This window comes from Scardinius erythrophthalmus (assembly GCF_964197995.2).
Source record: "Scardinius erythrophthalmus genome assembly, chromosome: 24".
NCBI classification, from domain to species: Eukaryota; Metazoa; Chordata; class Actinopteri; order Cypriniformes; family Leuciscidae; genus Scardinius; species Scardinius erythrophthalmus.
This window is the reverse complement of record NC_138244.1, coordinates 32099972-32121046: the sequence shown is the minus strand read 5'-3', so window position 1 is coordinate 32121046 and position 21075 is coordinate 32099972. Positions and strand designations below refer to the sequence as shown.

Sequence of the window (21075 nt, the reverse complement as noted above, 5' to 3'; positions counted from 1 at the left end):
AGAGTTAACTGAGATAACTGGCACACAAGGAGGGGTTGGTCTCTAGACAAATGTTCTCCCTACACCCAAAGGTGTCAACTCTGAATGCAAATTCAGATGTTTCCATGTGAAAGGTTCTGGCTATATAATGAAATGCAGCAGGGGATTCGGGGCCTTCTGTACCTCAGATGAGCCCATGATGTTGAAGAACCTCAAAGAATTCAGCATCATGTAGTTTAATGTCGGCTTCGCATCTCTTCTCTTTATTCCAGAGCATTTGATGTTTTGTATCGATTATCTTTGAATTGATTATGAAATTGGCATGATACATTTACCTGACATAATAAATTGTTACATTTGATTATTCTAACCGACTTTGACATTATTTTCATTAAAGAGTTAAAGGGAATAGTCCAACATTCGCTCACATTCAATGATGCACAGATATCATTAAAACCTTTTCATTTATGGAGTCAGATGAAATAATGAGAGAATACATATTCAAATGTATTGCATTTAATCAAAAAATACTTTGCCTTGAGAAAAGGACAGTAACACGTAAAGACCTTCTGCGCTGGTCAGATGCCGGTTTTGGGCCAATCGAGCGCGAGCTTACAAGCGCTTTTTACAATACAGATTGTTTCAAAGCAGCTTTACAGAGATAACAGGAAAATAATGCAACAAAGTTTGTTTCTAGAAGAAAATAGCGTCACAGTCCAGCTTAAGTAAGTTCAGTGATGGTTCATTTTTGTTTATATATATATATATATAGATGCTCTGGAGAAAACCGTGATGTCATCGTCCAGCTCAGTTCTTGTATAATGTTGTCAGTGCAGGAGATCAATAATATTGTTGAATAATTTTAAAGAGTGATGAAAAGGGCTCAGAAAATCTTTCTATTTATTTGACAATAACCTATCCCTCTTTTATTCCCTTCTACTCTGCATATGCGTGTGTATCATATCCACATACTGTATCTTTTTTCTTTATTTTTTATTCTACTATCTGTGTACTGTTGTTGTCTCCATGTACTGGAAGCTTCTTTTGTTACCAAAACAAATTCCTTATGTGTGCAAACATACTTGACAATATTGCTCTTTCTGATTCTGACATTTAACCCAGCTAAATTACCTGTATTCTGTATTCATAAAACTGTCAGTCAATAAAAAAACTTTGATTAGTTATGAATCAACATTTATTAGTTATAATAACTGTATGTACACCAATGGTACAACACATATTGATATGCATGAACACAATTTTATTTCACAGCTATGACACAGGAAATCATTTATTTTACCACTTTCCTTTTTGACTATAGTTTCCCCTCCCTTTACATACAAAAACAAACAAATCACATCAAAAAGGATGAGAGAAAAGTGGAGCAGAACTGATGGGTTTTACATATAAGATCAATGTAAGAAAGGTAAACCATCTACTAATGATGGTTTCAGATGTACTCAATTAAGTAAGAATAATAAATCTGGGTTATTCTAGAAATAATGTTTCACATGAACATTGTGCCAGTAAATGTCTTTGTGTATCTGTGTGCGTGTACAAAATATATCAGAAAAGAAACATTGGAAAGTCAAGAGCAAGACAGAACAGACAGCATGAAGTTTTACAGATACTGTGGATGACTTAATACAGAGTGCTTTATATCATCAAGATCATATCTCAGCATATCTTATCAGATCTTTTTAAGATGTTACATATTTTTGATGTACAATAAGACTATCACATAAAGACAATATGATTATTGTATACCATCTTCAAAAATATAGTTTGAATATCTTGAGATGCTATATATAATATACAAATATCCTTTTTTGAGTCTGATGTTAGATTTAAAATGTAATCTCTTACATGAAAATGCAGGGACACATAAATTTAAGTAGGGAAAAACATTCCAAACATAGATCAGATATAATAATAGATATGAATTTACTGAGAGAGCTAGTCTGAATTAAACTCAAGCAATGTCCTACGTTTCTATACATTTCACTATAGTATTTTATCTTATGCAGCACAAAAGGGGGTATATGTTTCTACAGTATTACAAAACACTTCAATTAAAACTGTCACATCAATTAAACACTATCTCAATATTTCTATGACTGAAAAATAAAATACCAATGTCACCAACAATCAGTGGCGTCGCTAGGTTTTCTCGGCCCCCAGTATAGGACGTTTCATTGGATCAATATCCCTCAGTAGGTTTGGGGTTTCTCAGTTTCCCCATGGTAGAATTCGTGGGGTCCCTCGAGGGGGAACGCCGCTGAGGGCCCCCAATAGATCAGGGCCCCTCGAGGGGGAACGCCGCTGAGGGCCCCCAATAGACCAGGGCCCCCTGTACTCAGTCCCAGCGACGCCCCTGCCTTCAATATATACACAAAGTGCAGGGAGGCACTTTACAAGTCATGCTTTTTAAGAAACTGCTGCAAAAACACTAAATGTCCATGCATCTAACAGTGAGATAAAACACAACAGTGGCTCAACGATCAATGACCAAACAATCTCAAGTGTCAAGATGTCTGCCTTTTTAATGGGCAACACTCACAACATTTAAAATTCACATTATGATTCCACACACTATATAATGTGGCAAATGAACTTGTGTTCATATGGCATTTATTCTCTTGGCAAAGGTTATAACACTGGATCGTCAAAGAGCTGTTTAGTTCGCAAAGCATCTTAGTCAGATGTCTTATATGTCTAATATATTAGGGGTAGAGTTCTATCAATATCTCTGTTTAGCTTTGTAAAAGACTAATATTAAATATATATTTTTTTTAGCATCATCTGATAAATATCACACACAGGGAAGACTGAAAGTGTGTCTGGATTTATCACTCGCTTGAAATAAAATGTTGTTGTGTAGGAATCTCTGACTGGCGTAGTGAGGTATGTGGACGTGCTCTGCTGATTGGTCAGTCTGACAGGAAGTGGGGGAGAGGTGGGCCTATCAGGGTTGTGCAGCATGGCGGGGCTTAGAAACAGTCATTTGCAAAATGAGGGAAGGACACTGTCAGAGATGGATAAGAGGATGGTACATCCAGAGGTAGTGTTTATAACAGCTTAGTTATAAAATCCTCCTTTTCATCACGATTAAACCCTTCTGTTGTAATACTACTTGCTTTTGTAGTTTTCTCGGTTGTTTTTCAAAGCTCAAAAACAAAATCGCTTAAAAATAGTTACAATAGCCTTGGCAATGTCTCTCTGAGGTAAGAACTTCAGCTCATTTTAAAAGGGGCGTAAAAAAAGATAACTGTAATAAAAAGTGAAACGTCAGCAGTGAAAGACGAAGGCATTAGGTATTTAAAAATGTGTAAACCTACTTGGATTATAAAAACAGGTTAAAAAATTCTCTCCAGCATGCTAACAGGGCCTTCATACAAATCATCTCTGTCTGCATTAGGAATGTGTGGTTTTTTTCCCTGACAATTTTTTTTCCTGGACAAAATGATTATATTTAAGTTTTATATGCCTGAGTATATCTCTACACCTATATCTATATCAGTGGAAGGAAAAACAGCCGAAATATAGAATACAAACGGGATATTCAGAGTATCTGGGCGAAGGTGTGTTGATATTGTAGATGGGTTGTGCTTGACATATTAATCTAAAAAGAATTGTTAATAATGCCAAACCGGGTTTAGGAACCACATAGAAAAATAGCCATGTCATTTTAAAACATGCACTTCTGGAGTTGATGATTTTTCACACAGGTGCCATCATCTGTGTGTTCACTGTATGACTGACACATGTTCAGGCCTGGTTTTGGTTGTACAACATAAATAGACAGTTTGTGCTTTAAAATGAACTAAACAAAAGGCGTGTATTGCATATTTCAGTGTATTTAATGATGCAAAGGGCTCTCGTACGACCTGAATGGTAAATATAATGTGCCTGAAAGGTTTTTGTGCTATTGTGCCACAGACTCACCAACATACATACGAGCAACACCCTCTCATCCGTTTCCTTGACAGAACAGAGACAAAATCCCTCCCCTGTGAGCGATGCAGAGGAGGAGGGGCTCAAACGCAGCTTGTGCTTTACGTTCCATCTGTGTGCTGTCCAATCCGTCCCTACTTTTGTATCCTAGCAACACCAAATTACCCTTTCGAGAAGTGGTTTAAGATCTGTTCGGACTGTTAGGAGCTATAGTGTTGTGCAAGGTGGTTCAGTTGAAGCAGAAAAGCAGGCTTCTGTCGTATTCTCATAGAAACAGCAGTGGGTGATGATGGCTCTGCAAGAATCTTTGTTATCCCTCTAAAAACCCTAATTTTTTCCACCCCTTTTCCTCAAAATTCATAGGTTTGGAAGTTTATGTATATATTTATTAGCATCACAAATAATTTCCCTAACTGCCTCAGCTGCATGAGTGAGCTTTTGGCCTCACATTCTTGGGTTACATGAGAACATATGCATTGTTAAACATGTTAGAAAAGAATAGAAACCATAGGAATAAACTACAAAACCCATTTGTTCTATGTGCATGAATATAGGTTGGTTTTTCTCTCATTTTGGGTGCCGGGGTCTGTGTGCTTGCATTAATTGTTTTCCCGAGGTTCTTCCTCAACAAGCGTGCACTCCGCAGTTGAGCCATTTGTGGCTGCCAAGGTTACCTGAAACAGTTATCAACACATTTGAGTGCACATCCATGTGTATGTTCAACAATAAATGTCAATTCTCTATGAAGCTTTGGAGCAAAGAATTCTGGGTCTTTTAGCAAAATTGTTCAAACAAGTTTTCGACAAGATTTCCTTTCTTTCCTTTTCGATTAAATATAGCCTTTGCAAATCTTTTGACTAGCTGTCATTGTTTTAATAATTCAGTTATCTGAAAAAGATCCCTATAGTGTAACAACATTGTTCCTTTGTGTCGTTACATTATGGTGTGGACTCGATGCATCAACCTTCAGATAATACTAATTCTGGGTCCAAGCTTCTACTCCGTTTTAAGTGAGAATCCTATCTCAACTGCTGTTTATCAGCACTATTCATTGATAGGACACTTTAAGTCCCGGACACCAATATTTTGACGATTCAGAAAAGATGAATCACTGTCTGACCTAGTGAGATTTTGGTATGGAGATAAAGGTTTTTCAGTAGTACTAAAGCACACCGTGAGTTGTTTGCTTTTGGGGTGTCTTCAGCACAACAGCCGGATTCTTTTGAGTGACTTCTTTTGATAACATCTCAGGTTAAGTATGTAACCGAGTTCCCTGAGGGAGTTGCGAGACATGGCATCATGGCGTTGATGCTTTGGGAACGCTTCTGCATGAGACTGTGTCTGAAGCACGTGCTTAAACATGCCAATATGATTGGCAGAATGTTTGGACGTCGTGATGTAATGTAGCGAGTCACCAAGTCCATAAATAGACGCCAGAAATGCACGTTAACAGATTCAATTTGTCTGAAGACACACAGGCATAACCGTGGTGTGGCAACATGGCGCAGATTCTAGATTACCTCTCAGGGAACCGGGTTACAATAGTAACCTGAGACGTTGCCATTCGAGTGGAACCCGACGCTATGTCATGCCATTGACGCTTTGGGAACTTCCATTCCAATGTCGCCATGCCTAAAGAAAAAGAGCCTGCCCACAAGGCTGTTTATAGGCATAGACTGGACTTAGGTCAACCCTGAAGGACTGGTGATCCTAGGGCTGAATCCATATCCAAACTGTAGAACCTGATGAAAGTCTTTTCTGATACCAGCCTGCCACAGCACAAACATCATATAAAGCCCACCCCTCACCGGAGCTTTGGAAGATGCCACACTCCTGGAGGAGTGGGCCCTGAGCCCTAGAGTCGAAGCCAGTCCATGCACCTCATAGGATAGGTTGATAGCATCTGTAATCCAATGCAACATATGCTTCTTGGTGACCGCATTATTTCTATTTTGACTAACAAAGCATACCAGAAGCTGAGAGGATCTACGCCACTGGCTTGAGCAGTGGACACAGATTCTCAGAGCACGGACCGGACATAGCAGGTGGAGGCTTTCTTTCTGCAGCGTCTCATGGGGTGGAGGAAAGAAAGCCTGCAAAGTGACCGACTGAGGAGCCACAGAAGGTACTTTTGTAATGTAGTCCGGCCTGTGATGCAAAATAACTCTGACATCACCTTGTGCAAAGTCTAAACAGGAGAAGGCTACTGAAAGAGCCTGGAGGTCACCTACTCCCTTGAGTGATGTTAATGTTAATAACAGAGCCACTTTTGAGAATGACTCCAAGGACTCAAATAGGGCTTCTGTTAAGGCTTCTTAAGATCAATGCTAGGATTGAGGATTGTCTCAGTGACCTCAGCCGAAACACCAGAATCTATGAGCTGGTACCAGACCCAAAGCTTCCAGATCCAGGGGATGAAATATGGTCCCCTTAACTTGAGAGTGCAAACCACTATATATGAACATATAGGAGACTACTAGTGTGTTAGCTGTCCAGACCGACACATGTTAGGCCCTCAGATGTAGAAGTATTTCCATGCTAGAAATACAGCCCTCATCTCCAGGTGATTATATGCCATATGAGATGGGGGCCTACCCAGAGACCGGATAGGCATTTTACAGACTAACTCCTGGTCTAAAGATTTTCCAAACACACAATCAAATTTTTCATCAAACACGAGGCTTCTGAAGACAAAGAAGCCATCGGCGCACGTTTCTAGTGTCTTTTTATGGACTTGGTGATGCGCTATGCTACGTCATGACGTTCATATGTTCAGCCAATCAGATTGCCGTGTTTAGACACATGGTTCAGGCACTGGCTCAAGCAGAAGCGTTCCCATAGCATCAACACCATGACGCATGATGCAACTTCATAGTCAAAGTTATCATTATGGTTATCATTCTTAGTCTCCTCTCTGTGCTTCCTTTGACTTCCTTCTTCTTTTTGCCTCATTTTAGATATAACTTTTCAGTTTCACTCAGGAAATATAAATCCAGTGTTTAAGTCATTCAGAATTCTGTGCTCCAAGATTTAACAATACAAACTGACACTTAAACCATTCGACTGCTTTACCTGTGTGAGAATATTCAATTACAAATACACAGACTATTCTATAATATTCAACATAACACAGTCTTTCATTAAAATTCATAAATAAATAAACAAACAAACAAACAAGGTACAACATTCATACATGCATTTATGAGTGGTTATTTTGCAAGGCTTCTACAATGGATTGCATTTTTCAATAAACTGGGTTAGTTTTTGTTATTTTATAGATTTGTATCCAGAGCTTGAAAGCACAACAGACAGCAGAATAAAAGGAGCAGTTTTTCTGTCTATTAGACAACAGTTAATAGCAGAATCCATAAATGTGTTTAAATCTCTGTAACATAAAATAAAGCTTAATAATGTTCACACCATGTCGGAATTACCGCAATTACGAGTTTCTGACTTGAAAAAAGCGTTGTAAAAACTCGTCATTACAACTTTTCTAAGAGCTCCGACTTGTACCACATGTCCACTGCAGATTCAGTTTGGCATTGGTAGTGTTTCCATGGAAACGTAGCTCAGCGGAGAACATCACAGGTTGTCATCTCGTGATTAAGGTAATAACGACATGCCGTGAAAGGAGCATAATCAAAACTAGAAAACGAAGATGTGTCTACTCAGGAGGATGGTTCTACCCTTTCATTCTTAATTCCCCTAAACGTTTGGTTAGTCTCAGGCAATGGTTCATTGCTGATGTTCTCAAACTTGATCATCAGGGAATTTTATTTCAATTACAGAGTTAACTGAATAATCACTTAAACTGAATCACTCAATAGAGCATTCATCAGAGCTGAATAAAGCCTTTTTTCCACCATCAGGCCGAAGGGTTCTTGTTGCCAAACCATGCCGTTTCATGCTGATCTGGGCCAGTTGCCATGGTTATGGTTTCTTTTAAGGATTATGATGTTTGTAACCTCGGTCACAAAAGAATTGGTGGTGGCATGATACTGTATGTAAACACTGGAGTGTGTGTGCTATATAGGACGCTCACATCACGTAGAAAGGGAAAGGTTCCTAGATTAGCTACTACGGACAATTGTTGACACAATATTATATGAGTAATATATTGATATATGAGAGTTTTAATGAGCTAGCTATCTTGTAGAATAATACTGTACTATACTAGAAACCCATTAACGCGTCACTACAGGTGTAAGACAGCGTGGTTTGCTAACAGTTTGTAATCGTACCATGCTCAATTGGAAATGTGTCTGGATTCATTCATCACCATTCTCAGCCTGCTGGTGGAAAAGATTATTTTAGTTTGTAGTTTATTATTATACACATGTATCTCAACTGAACAAACTTTTAAAGATAACTTTGAAATATTTACCATTCATTGAAGCATGGCATATCTATCTGAAGTATCACTTCAAGATGGCAAAGATTTATGTGCTATTACTGTAATTGTCATGATATAATTTTTTTGATGTAAGGTTGTAAAATTGGTGTAAAGATGTAAAATTGGAGTTTATGGTAAAAAATTATGATTTCATTTAAAAAAAAATAGATTCTGATGTACTTTGTTCACAACAAAGAATCCTATGTTGTAAAATGCAGAAAATATGCTCCAAGAAAAGAAGCAAATAAATATTAGCACAAACACAATTATACTATACATACCATATATGCACAGACACACATATATGTTTATGGATATACATATATGCTAACATGCAAAAGATATCAGTAAAGAGATGTGCAGAGCATGCAGGCATGTGTTAAATAGATGTCTCTACGTCCATAAGCGTGACTTGTACCTTGCAATCATCTAATAAGACTGAATTTTGAGCAGCATAGACGCACTGGTTGGAGTTGTTTTCATGATGGTTTTTGAGGTCATCATAGTAGGATGGGGTCTTGGTCATCAATTCTATGTCATCAGTCTTCCCATGTTGGGCATCCAGAGCGTCCAGCTCTGCCTTGGACAAGTGGTAGACGATGCCAGCACCATATGAGTCTCCAACCACATTAACTGAGGTACGGAAACGATCCCTGAGGAAAATAAAGAAAACACCAGACGAAAAGCTCCGCTCAGCAATCACAAAGAATTTCCTTAACAAGAGAAGGATAAGCTTAAAAATTACACTAGCCGTGATTCCATTACAGATTTGCGCAAAACTTTTGCAATATTTTCTAAATGTCGATAAAAAACTATTGCGAAATGACGGCGTTTCCATTGTCCGATGTTATGCAAATGAAACGTAATTTTTTTCTATTGCGATAAATCATTCCAAAAATCATGGAGGTAAGGTTTGCAGTATCCCAGCCACTGCACTAGCCATTATTTATGTTTCCTGGGGTGCACTTATAATGTTAGTATGATTTTTACCAAAAAAATTGTCATAATTTAGAAATAAAAGGCATTTTCCCTAGCCTGATTTTAGCCTCTGATTTGAACACTCTGTTTGAAGGGGCGTGTCTGCTGTGAGACTTTAGTGTAAACGCCCACTGCTGTGATTGGCTGTGAGACTTCAGTGTAAACGCCCACTGCTGTGATTGGCTGTGAGACTTCAGTGTAAATGCCCACTGCTGTGATTGGCTGTGAGACTTCAGTGTAAACGCCCACTGCTGTGATTGGCTGACATAACTAGTATTACATGTGGAACTCTCTCAAAAACTTTTAGCACGTTTTTATTATTACAGCTCTCAATGTTAACTACTCGTGAAAAGTGATAATTATAGCATTACAATTACATCTTTGGCATTATATTTAGATCGTGGCATGAAAGGTTTGCCGTGATAAGCGTGTAGCTGAACACAGACATGTGTGCAGCGATCTCGTCATTGCAACTCGATTTCTGCACACTAACGAATGCTTTCATCATAACAATGCAAACACAATGTAAATGAGAGATTTGTTGATTATTATGGGAGTGTTGGTGCGAGTCCAGAACTCAGTCACTGATAAACTCGCGCTGTTCTTTGATTATTTTCTATATATAATTTAATCAGTTTAAATAACAGATTATTTACACCCTACTAAGAGAAACAATGTGAAGTAGGCTAGACCGTTTAGTCACCGATCTGATTTACTGACAGGACAAAGAACATCTGACTGAAGCTACATGAATCATTACTTCCAATCTGCCAGAACATTAAATTACTTACATGTTGTGGCAATACTGTCGAGTCCATATCGTAAAAGCCTGCGCCGAATTTGCCGACTGATTTACCAAAGAATCCAGTGAAATGTACAGAATATGAATGAATAATGTTTATTCATTCCCATTGTTGAAAATAAATATCCGCATTCCTAGCATTAGGATCCTCCTGAAAGTAATGCTATTTTTAGTCCAGTGAGTGACCCTGTGCTCTACTCTCTTCCTCATCGCACTAATGCCAGTGGGCGGGGCCTAAGCTTTCACTACCTTATTACATCATAAAGAGGCACATTCCAGGACGAGTCATTCGCTGGGCCTGGTAACAATAAAAGCTGATTTTGGAATGAAACTTTCAGGACAATCTTATAATATGATGACCTCTTATATGTCAAAACCTCAAGGAAATTTTGATTTCTCAGTTCATGACCCCTTTAATCAAATGAGACGTAGGCGTGTTATCCGATCATTAATGGCAAAGAAAGCCCCTTATACTTGGGCCACGTATGAGGTGTTTATGTGTGTTTCTTCCTCAAATCTGCTTCAAGGTCTTGATTGTGGCATTTATTTGTGGTTTAGAATCCAGTATTTCCACAATTCTTACAATTCTTACATACCACACCATCAGGTGACCTGTAAATACGCAAAAACTGTTTCCATTGCAGTTTTGCGAAATATTCCTTTTTTCAAATTGCCTGAAAAACTACCTCATGCAAGCATAAAAACTTTTGTGTGATTATGGTTATAGTTTTTTCAAAATTTACGTGTTTCCATTGGACGGATTTTCCATTTTCAATTTCAATTTTCAATTTGAAGGATAATGGAAACGTGGCTACTGACAGCTTCAGGAAATGCCTTCAGTTAACATTAAAAAGTCCTAATCAGGATAAAATAAACCTAGATTAGGAATACTCACAGAAGCCAGTCAACAGCCACCAGCAGACTGATGTCTTGAGTAGGAAGGCCGACGGCTGTCAGGATAAGTAACATGGTGACAAGTCCAGCACTGGGGATACTCGCCGCTCCAACACTGGCAAGTGTTGCTGTAAGACTAAATTATGGGAATGCAAGCACTTATGATTCATTCATATTTACATACAAAGCATTTAGTAGACATTCTTGTCCAGAGCAAGTGAAAAACGGCAAAACACATGACTGGTCATGTACAAAATATGTGGCCTACTAGACAAAGGTGTTCTGAATTTAGCTTAACAGGTTATTGAGGCTGGGCAAGCAGCCAGACATTTCTCCAGTGCACATGTAGTATAAGAGCCTTTTCTTTGTAGAATAAAATATGTGGTACATCAACTTTAGGAAGAACAAAAGTCAAAAGAAAATGAAGCTAAAATAGGCAAAGAAACTGTATTATGCATTATTTAAATGTAATATATATTTTGTCATTATAACTGGATTGCTTAGATTGACTTTTCTTATATATTAATGGTAAACAGCATAGGTCTTTATGTCACTTTCAACATCAAAACTAGTACAGTTTAAAGTAAAACTTCCAGGTCATGGAAATTACCTCGGTTCCATTAATAAGAGAACGAGACACTACAGTAGTAGCCCATGTTTAGGGGAATCCTAGGAATGACTTGTCCATATAGAATCACAACAGTTAAATGATAGATGCTCTCCTCAGCCCAGCACAATTCTAGTTTGTAGAATAAGCCTAGATTCTCATGGGGCAGATCAACTATTGTCATCAGAAGATAAATCCACTGCTCTCCCTCATATTAAGACTTCTGATAGACCCTCAATGCATTGTTGCATGCCAAGCATCTGGAGGAGTACATCCCTGGCTATAGCCTGCCTTTCCTCACACATTATTAGAAGAGAGTCAGGGGAGCAGAAAGGAGCAGCAGCTTCAGGGCTAAAACTAGTCAAGCAGAGCCTGCGTCCAGACAGGGTGAGCATTCAGCCACAGACACCACAGACTTCAAGCTCCACAGACTTTTTGAGTATGGGCTCGCGGAGGAAACTCTTCAAGTCTATATCTGACAAGGAGAAAGATGAGGCTGTCGACATGGCCCAGCTTCACAGCAAACTTAAACAGTATGACAAATGACAGGTGGAACACATAGCAAAATTCCTAAGGGAAGAAGGGGACAAAGATGATGATCAAAGTGACTGCTACACCTCCATCCCGATCACCTCCATCCTGATCACCTCCAGTAAACTTTCCCCATCCACCTTCATCTTCAAGTCATTCTTACCCTACAGTCACCTGACACTGTACTTTGCGGCTTAGACAATGTGCCAATCGCACAATATTGGGTCATGTGAGTGTCACCTAAATGAAGGCAAGTACACCAACTGCATTGGATTTATTCCAATAACTCTAGATAGTACACTCCCTTTGTAATTACCAGTTTCATCTGGCACATTACCTTCTGTTCCACATCAACATGCGACAACAACAGAGACGGAAATAGCGGTGATCCTCACAGCATCAGAGGTAAAACCAAGTGATGTTCTTCTCATATCATAGGTCCATTGTTGTTTAGTGTGTATGCAAATAATTTACCAAATGTCTTTCCTCTAGATGTTATTTGTCAAATGTATGCTGATGATGTTGTCTTGTATGTACATGCAAAAAGTCGACAACAGGAGGCACAGAAATTGACTGATACCATGAAGCAGGTTTCACAATGGCTTATCAAATCATGTTTACATCTTAATGTCAAGAAAACTGTTTGTATGTTTTTTTTACTAAAAGGCCAGATCATGACGTGAAAGCAGAAGTAATCATCCAGGGACAGAAATGCCAGACATCCAGACATGTCAGGCGCTGTACTACTGAATCCCCCTGAAAACAGAACTGACAAAGCAGAATCCCAAGAACAGCGAGGAGAAAGACAGATACGTCTAAAAAGTCTGACATGGTTTTCTGATTAGCCCATCCCAAAACGGGAGAATGTACAGCCAATTTAATATGAACATCCCCATAGGGACACACACTGTTGAAATCATGACATTGTGGTCGTGAGCACTGCTCCTATGCTCCAATAGCATTATTGCGTGGAGTATGAATGAAAAATTATTGTATCCAAAACCCACAGTTGAACTGTTGTCATCTGAAATGTGTAACACACTGTAACCTGAACATGCAAATCAGTCATGGAGTGACCGATCGTGTAAGCAGAATGTTGTAGCCAAAAGTGCTGAATCACTTGCAGCGATAGAAAACGGAGCCATAATACAAGTTAATAGAGATTGCATTGTGAGTTTCCAGACTTGATACCAACTCCTTATGTGCAAACTCTTCAGAGAATACACTGCACAGAGTGAGGAGAAGCAGAGACTGTCTGATCTCTGTCAAATGCCTCAAGCTCAACATCGAATCCCCAAAACTCTAGCTCATGTAGCACGTTGTGAACCCCAGTATTAGACCGATGGGTGATAGCAGATTTCCCTTCTTTCCTCGAAATGAACCTTGGAAGAAACACTTTCATTTTAAAAGTGCAACCGGTTCAACAAGTCCATTCAAGCACAGTTGGCAAATGCCAAACGACCAAACATTACACGCACTTACCTTGCATGTTCTTACTTGTGAGGACACAGAGATAAATACTTTCAAAAAGCCATTGTGTTCCAAAACAATCATTCCACACATTGTCAGTTGCTGAAACACAATGAATCCAATGACTCAAAGCAAATAAAGCATGGGCAGATAAATCTTCCTGAAGAAGGAATAAACCTTACATTATATTCGCTTCATCTTCATCTTGGATTTACCGTAACAGAGTATCGGACCCAAGAATGGAATACTTTTTCGCTGCTGTGGCTCAGAAGAGCCTCACATTTTTTATTTTCATGGAGAAATTTTGCCTTCTTGCCGTCACCAGCCCCTTTGATGACGAGACCCTGAAGTCACTGTTCTGGATTGGGTGTATTACCATCACCCTGTAGACCTCCCAGACACCTCAGGGCTGAACTAGAGGGACGATATCATCCGGTGTCTAGAGTGTGTTTACCCTTGGTCCAGAACACATTCGGACGAGCCTCAGGTCCTACAACCACCATCAGAACCTTAGCGGATAGATCCAGTGGCTCAGCCTCCCGCCTCAGATCGTCCTGCTCAGTCTCGGCCCATCGACCTGTCAGCTCCACCTTGGCTCCTCCAGACACCCTCGGCCTTACGGCTCCACCGGGTTCCCTCGTCCCACCGGCTCCCCCTTGGTCAGTCATCACTCCACCTCTGCCACGGACCTTTGGTTACGCCTCAGTCCTCCATCACACCGCCATCGCCTCAGTTCTCGGGCAGTCTGGCTCCACCTCAGATGATCGTCTTGTGCCAGCGATGTCGCTCATATCCATCGGCTCTCCGTCTGCGCCCTGGGATCCATCGGCTCCGTTTCCGTCGGTTGTCAGCCAGTTGACATCTGCCTCCACACCACCTTGGCTCCTCCTTCGTCTCCACCATGGGCTGTTATCTCTGGGTCTGTGCCATCAGACGCCCTTCATCATCGCCGCCGGGGTCTCGTCGTCCATATTGCACCATCCCCTCTTCATCTCCTGTCTTCCCTGTGTCATCGCCTCAGCCACCTCCAAAGCCCCCTCCATTCCTCCTTCACCTCTACTACTACTATTGCTGTGTTGTGTAATATTGGGGTGGACTGTATGTTTGCTTTTTGCATGGTTAAGAATTGTACAGCACATTGGTGTTTAACTGTTGTTTTAAATAGTGCTTTATAAATGAATTGCCTTGCTTTGCTAATATTATTGATCTGACTGCACTGACACTAATGGATGAGAACTGATCTGAGCTGGATGATGACATCACTCTCATTCTACAGAGCTGCTTCATAGCTGTATTGAACTAATTTTATAATTGATGAACTTTACACAGTTATGGAACAGAACTGGATCGACACTGAACTGACCTCAGTTGAAAAATTAGACTATTTTGTTAGTGTGTTAGGTGTTTTTAACTTATTTATACTTCATTTAAGATTTGGTGCTACTGAATGCCTCAGCAGAGGACAAGAACAATTGACAGCTAATAAGAAAATCACTTTTTATTTGATATGCATAATGCAGTTTCTGGTAAGGGAAATGTTAAATTTGGGTGTTCTGGGGGGGAAAACTTGGGGAGGAACAAATGCATATTGTTGAACATTTACCTACAAAAAAACATTGAATAATTGTAACATTTAGTTGGTGCACAGTGCATGAATTATTAGGTGGATGTTGGTTCATAATATAATTACGAACCAACCTATTATTACCTGACAGTGACGATCTGACCAGGATCTAAATAAATTCCGTTCATCTGGGCAATAAAAATGGCAGCTACAGCCTCATAGAGGGCTGTTCCATCCATGTTAATTGTTGCTCCAACTGGAAGTACAAAACGTGTAACTCTCTTGTCAATACCAAGGTTTTCTTCAAGACAACGGAAAGTTACAGGCAGAGTGCCAGCACTAGAAGAAGGAAAGACAAAAATGATCATTCTTACTCTGATAATAAATTATGCTTGTGATTATGTTGCACTATGCATGCAAAATGTAAATATATTTATTTTACAAATGTATGGCTACATGATGAATGTAGATCATGTAGTGTAACTTCATACCTAGAAGCTGTGCCCAGAGCCGTGATCCAGGCCTGGAAGATTCCCATGAAGAATGTGAAGGGGTTTTTCCTCACAATTGCAAAGTAGATGCATGGCAGGAATATGGCACCATGGATGATCAGACCAACAATAACCGTCACCATGTACATCCCCAGCTGCTTGGCCACCACCTCCAGATCTTTAATAGAGATGATCTTTCCACAGATCAAGCAGGCGATGCCAAAGGGTGAGTACCTACAAAGTCAGTCCATAATGTGAGTCCATTGGTATAAAACATAATCACTAGACTTCTTATTCAGGACATGAAAAGTCCAACTGACCACATAATCATGATGACAAGCTTCATCACAATCTCATTGAGAATGTTGAAGAACTCAATCATAAGCCTAGCTCTCTCTCCCATCTTGCCCATGCAAATTCCAAAGGCAATAAAGAATCCAATTAGACCTGGAACATATTGAAAGACAAAGATGAAAAAAGATACATAAATGAAAGGGTAAGGATTTATCTAAAGATATTTGAGAGAATGATTGCCCTACCCAGCACATTCATTCCACTCTTGAACTCTAGAGATTTCTTGTCTATGATAATGGGCGGTGGCTTGGTGGCATTAGAGAGAAAGTCAGACAGGGTGCTGTTGGGGTCAACGGGGTCAGGTTGAACTTCTACCTTCTTCACAACGGTCTGGATCTGTGCATTTAAACATCACCTCAATCAATTCACCATTTTGTTGCAAGTTCCTGTCCCACTTAAAGTTCCTGTCCCACTGTATTAAATGCTTAACCATTAAGCATTTAATACAGTCTGCTTAGTGTGCTGACACAGTACATATAGCTGTTGGTGTTGGTGTTTAAGTGTTCAGTCAGTCAACAGTGTAATTACATGCAGTTATTCACTAGTGCTGTATTTACGTATTATTATATTTTCACACTGAATGTCCAAATGAATGTGGAATCTTTGCGGATGCTGCATCAGTTATTTTATTCCCCCCAGCCATATATACACAACACGTATGCTGTATCAACTGGCGTCGTACCTGCTGGAAGCAAGCCTGAACCAAGTTCTCAGGAAAGAGGTTTCTGATAAGGTCAAAAAAGGCATCCAGACTGGAAACCTCATCATTCTTAGCTCCTTCTCCGAGATTCTCCTTGAGTTTTGGATTTCCAGGGTGGATGAGGAGCACCAGGATCACGCCCAGCACAGCAGCAATGATAGTAGTGGTCATGTAATAGATCATGGCTCTGGAACCCAGACGACCACTTGACTTCGCATCCAGACCAGCCAGACCTTGGTTGGGGGAAATGTCATGTCATTGTTTCATATTCACCAGCTCAAATGTCTTGATATATAGCTTTTATCACTCTAGTCTAGCTCAATCTGCTTTAATGCATTGGGTATGAAAGCAGTCATAGAGTAAAAATCTTTAAACATCCCTTTTATGACAATCAGCACACATCTTATTTCTTTTGTCTGTGCACAAGAATCCTGTGAATGTGACTGCTGTGTAAATCCACCACTAAAATAAAGCTAAAATTATACATTTACTGGCTCGTAACTTTGTTTATTTATATGATAAATAATACATATGCTATAACAAAAATATAACTATAACTCATCATGAAGCAGTTTAAATAGCGATAATGACAGCCTGACCCTTGCTATCCACAAACACATGCAAAAGCTCTACTAAACGGAATCATGACCTTTTCTATACTTTTGTGTTAAACCTCAGTGAATTGGCATTAGGGAAAATTAAAGTTTAGAGAAGTTGAATTATATAATAAGTTTTATATAAAACGTACCGGTATATTATTATATTATATAAAAAATTATATAAAAATATATTAAAGTACTTTAGTGAATGTCTGTTGGACACTGTTGTCTGTTAATGGTAAAAAGGGCATGAAAAATGAGTTATCAAACCAAATGTTCAACATATTTAAACAGTCCAGTATAGGACACTTATGTTCACAACACATAATGACTGAAAAAAGACCCTCTCTTTCTGAGAAAAGGGGATTTCTTCTACAGGAGAGACTTCCTTCACAGCTGCCCCTCCGCATTCAACGATTTATCTCTTACATAATTAAAATGAATGAATACACAGACATTGAAGGACAGTTTTTGTTAAGATTTTGTGTTATTTAAGAATTTAAACTTCACACTTCACAGCCATACGGTCATTTATGCATTCAGCAGACACTTTTATCCAGAAAAACTTACACTACATTTATCAGTTCATGCATTCCCTGGGAATCAAACCCATGATCTTTGCTAGCGCCATGCTTTACTGACTGAACTACAGGAATATATATAATCATGAAGAGACCAAGCGTTTGAGACAGATTGCAATACAGACTTCAGGAGGAGGCGTTTGTGACGGGAGATCAGTTGAGTCTCATTTAGTGCAAACACAGGAATTAAACATCAGATTTATTCCCATTTTGTGAAGATATGTTTATGTTGCCAAGTGTAAGATGAAATGTGCAAATCGGATAGTAATAAATAATCAAATCACTGAGGTGCATGAAGAGACCAGCTGTATATAACACCGTAAATAATGCTTTAACTCTGAAGAGTAAATACAGTAAACAATGCAGATGAAGCAAAAGCAAACATCATTTATGAGAACAGTGCAACTTAAAAAGACAGAGCACAGTTTTTCTCACATTACTCTGCATCAGCAGATTTTGGCTTTATTAAATCAGAGATATGACTATATTTTCAAAAAGCATAAGGGTTAAGGAGTATTGATCTCTCTCCCTCTGTTTGTTAGTGTAATATAACACACACACAGGCATTATTTATCAGTAGAACGTGTTGTACAGTACGTGGACAGTCGACAGCTTGTTAAAAGAGGAGGTTTGTGTGTTACCTGTGATTAAGCTGGAGATGATTAAGGGAAGGATGAGCATTTTCAGCATCCTCATTAGAATATCTCCAGGGAAGGCAATGACCATGACAATGTTGTCATCGATCGGAGAAGCGACGCGCAGCAGCATACCAAAAACCGCTCCCAAAATCACACCTGGGATGGGGGAAAGAGAAGCTCTTCTTTTGGATCATTTGGACAAAGTATTCCTGAACATATGTGATTCCAAACAAATAATCTCACCAGCCAGTTAAGGTCCTCTGAAACCAAAGGCAGATGTTAAATAAATGGGAAAAAATGTCAATAATGCAAGACTGATCATGTGTAGTGGGCTGAATTAGACAAAAAAACAAAAACAAAAAACACAGTCTTGAAATTCAGGTCTGGGTAGCCATATGTACCATGACATACACACGGGATGTTTTCAGATATTGTGTTGTGGACCTATGCTGCATGAGGCGTCATTATCCAGATCTGTGTGTAGTGAAGGCTCTGGGAAAAGTGCAGCCTTTCGCCGTTCAGCTCTACATGTACCAACACTCTTTACAGCACTAATGCTGAGGCAGATTACTTTCTGGCTTTATAATCCTGCAAAGAAGTTTGTTTGTTACGTCCTGAAACACACTCATATCGCACATGTATCACACCCGCCCACGCCGGATTTCTTCACAGAGACACTAACTGCTATACACACTCTCTAGAGCTCATCGCATATTCACCTGTTCAAATATATACTGTGTTCAACAATGCTTCAGTCGCAGTAAATGAAAGCATCGGTGAAAGCCACAATTTATTTCACTTTATTTGACGGAGGTTTAAAACAAATAGCAGGATTTACAGTCAGCTGTTTCCCGTGGTGTTCTGAGCCTCTCCTGTGCAGATATTCAGCAGTAGCTCTATGTGTAATGATGCTACGAGTGCTGTGAAACTGTTCATCACTGTCATATGTTGAAGAACACTCACCCAGGACAGTCAGTGTGAGCAGCAAGTTCTTGCGCAGCTTCTGGCATATTGTGATAAATTTGGACCTCGGCCTCGCCTCAATGGGCTCCAGGTGGCTCTCATGCATTCTGACCTCCACGTGCTTCGGCATGTTTCCAGAACTGCAGACAAAAACAGACAAAAGAGTAAATAGGTGGAGTCATGGCATGAGCATGTGAAGAGACAGCTGGCATTTACATAAAAATCATACAAATAACAACAAAACATCTAGGTTAATGAGGTAACCCTGGTTCCCTTTTAGTCGGTCACAATCGACGTTACGTCAGAACGACTGATGAATTGGGATCCCGAGTCGTCAGTTGTTCTGACGTAACGTTGAACGTGACTGACAAAAAGGGAACAAGGGTACTTGCGTAACCAAGACGTTCCCTTTGTGGGAACGAGACGCTGCGTAATGATGCAATGGGAACACATCAGTGGTCACGTTGTCCTACAGAATCACGCCAGTTCATTGGCTGATGGATGACGCCCATAAGGAGCCTTACTAGCCCATACTTGGCACCACTGCATTAGATTTGTCTGCAAAGGGCACAAGCCCAAGAAGCTACACAGAGTCTTGTTCCCACTCAGGGAATCAGGTTTTCCCTTCCATTTTGTTGGAACTCAACGCTGCAAGATGACACAATGGGAATGATATGCAGTCACGCCATGCAAACAGTAGCTCAGCCCATGTGGCACACATAGTAGCACACCAATAGGCTACACATAAAATGTAGACCTGTCAAACGATAAGAACTTGTGATCCAGGAGTCAAACTTCCACTCACTTTCAGCCCGAATGCCCAGGGGTGAAAACACTAGAAAATGCACCGACTCATTGGCAAAAGCCCAATCTTAAAGCAGGAACTACATACACCTTAAGTGTCAAAGGAGTTGCATCTGAACAAAATTCAGTATGGAACCAACAGGATCTTCAATCATTCGTCATTCGCTTGGTAGCCCACAGTGTCAAGCCTCGGCATCCACTGCTGCGCCTCTTGAAATGAGCTTGACAGGCTTTCAAGACCGTCATAGTGTGCAAGGCTGAAGCCACATAACTGCCACTCAAAAGTGGAATTATTTCACTTCAGCGTGAGTTGTAGGACAACCGGCTGAGACAAACTGTGCACTGCAGAAAGAAAAATCAGACACAATGGCACCATGTGTGTACTTACAGCTCTGACAGCTCCTTATGAGCGATGTTTTAGCGCCATCAGCCAATCAACTGACACGATTCTATAGCACTGATGTGTTGCTATGGCATCGTCACCCTGTGTTCGGGTTCCTACAGATAGGAACTATATTTATACAGTTTTTGTTCAGCAAATGAAGTGATGTATGATGAACATAAGAGGACACGTCTAGTAACAGGTTATTAGAATAAACTCATAACTAGTCCTAAATACTGCAGTTCTGCTTTGTCTTATTTCATATTGGAGAGCTTCTTTTGTTAGTTTGTTAGCAGTTAAAAAAAATTAAGTAAATTAAAAGCAATTAAATTTTCTCATAGTACACTTTAAAGCCCCGTTAGCAAAACAATGTTGCTATAAGGTTAATAGG

General features: G+C 39.8%; 1 protein-coding gene across 2 annotated transcripts in view; it reads right to left on the bottom strand.

Annotated features, from left to right (window-relative positions):
• Window positions 1-2345: 2345 nt before the first annotated feature.
• The window catches only part of slc1a2b (solute carrier family 1 member 2b), a 46630-nt gene continuing 27900 nt past the window's right edge, over window positions 2346-21075 (bottom strand). The window contains exons 2-11 of one of the 2 annotated variants that reach the window (XM_081355345.1): window positions 19499-19638; window positions 18539-18691; window positions 16700-16950; window positions 16203-16353; window positions 15984-16110; window positions 15664-15897; window positions 15317-15511; window positions 11002-11136; window positions 8745-8979; window positions 2346-4607 (exon numbers count right to left, since the gene is read on the bottom strand). In XM_081355345.1, coding sequence (XP_081211471.1) covers window positions 4533-4607; window positions 8745-8979; window positions 11002-11136; window positions 15317-15511; window positions 15664-15897; window positions 15984-16110; window positions 16203-16353; window positions 16700-16950; window positions 18539-18691; window positions 19499-19628 — 1686 coding nt within the window. In that variant the 5' untranslated portion in view covers window positions 19629-19638 and the 3' untranslated portion in view covers window positions 2346-4532. The remainder of the gene's footprint in view (window positions 4608-8744; window positions 8980-11001; window positions 11137-15316; window positions 15512-15663; window positions 15898-15983; window positions 16111-16202; window positions 16354-16699; window positions 16951-18538; window positions 18692-19498; window positions 19639-21075) is intronic. The other variant, XM_081355346.1, reaches the window with a different exon arrangement.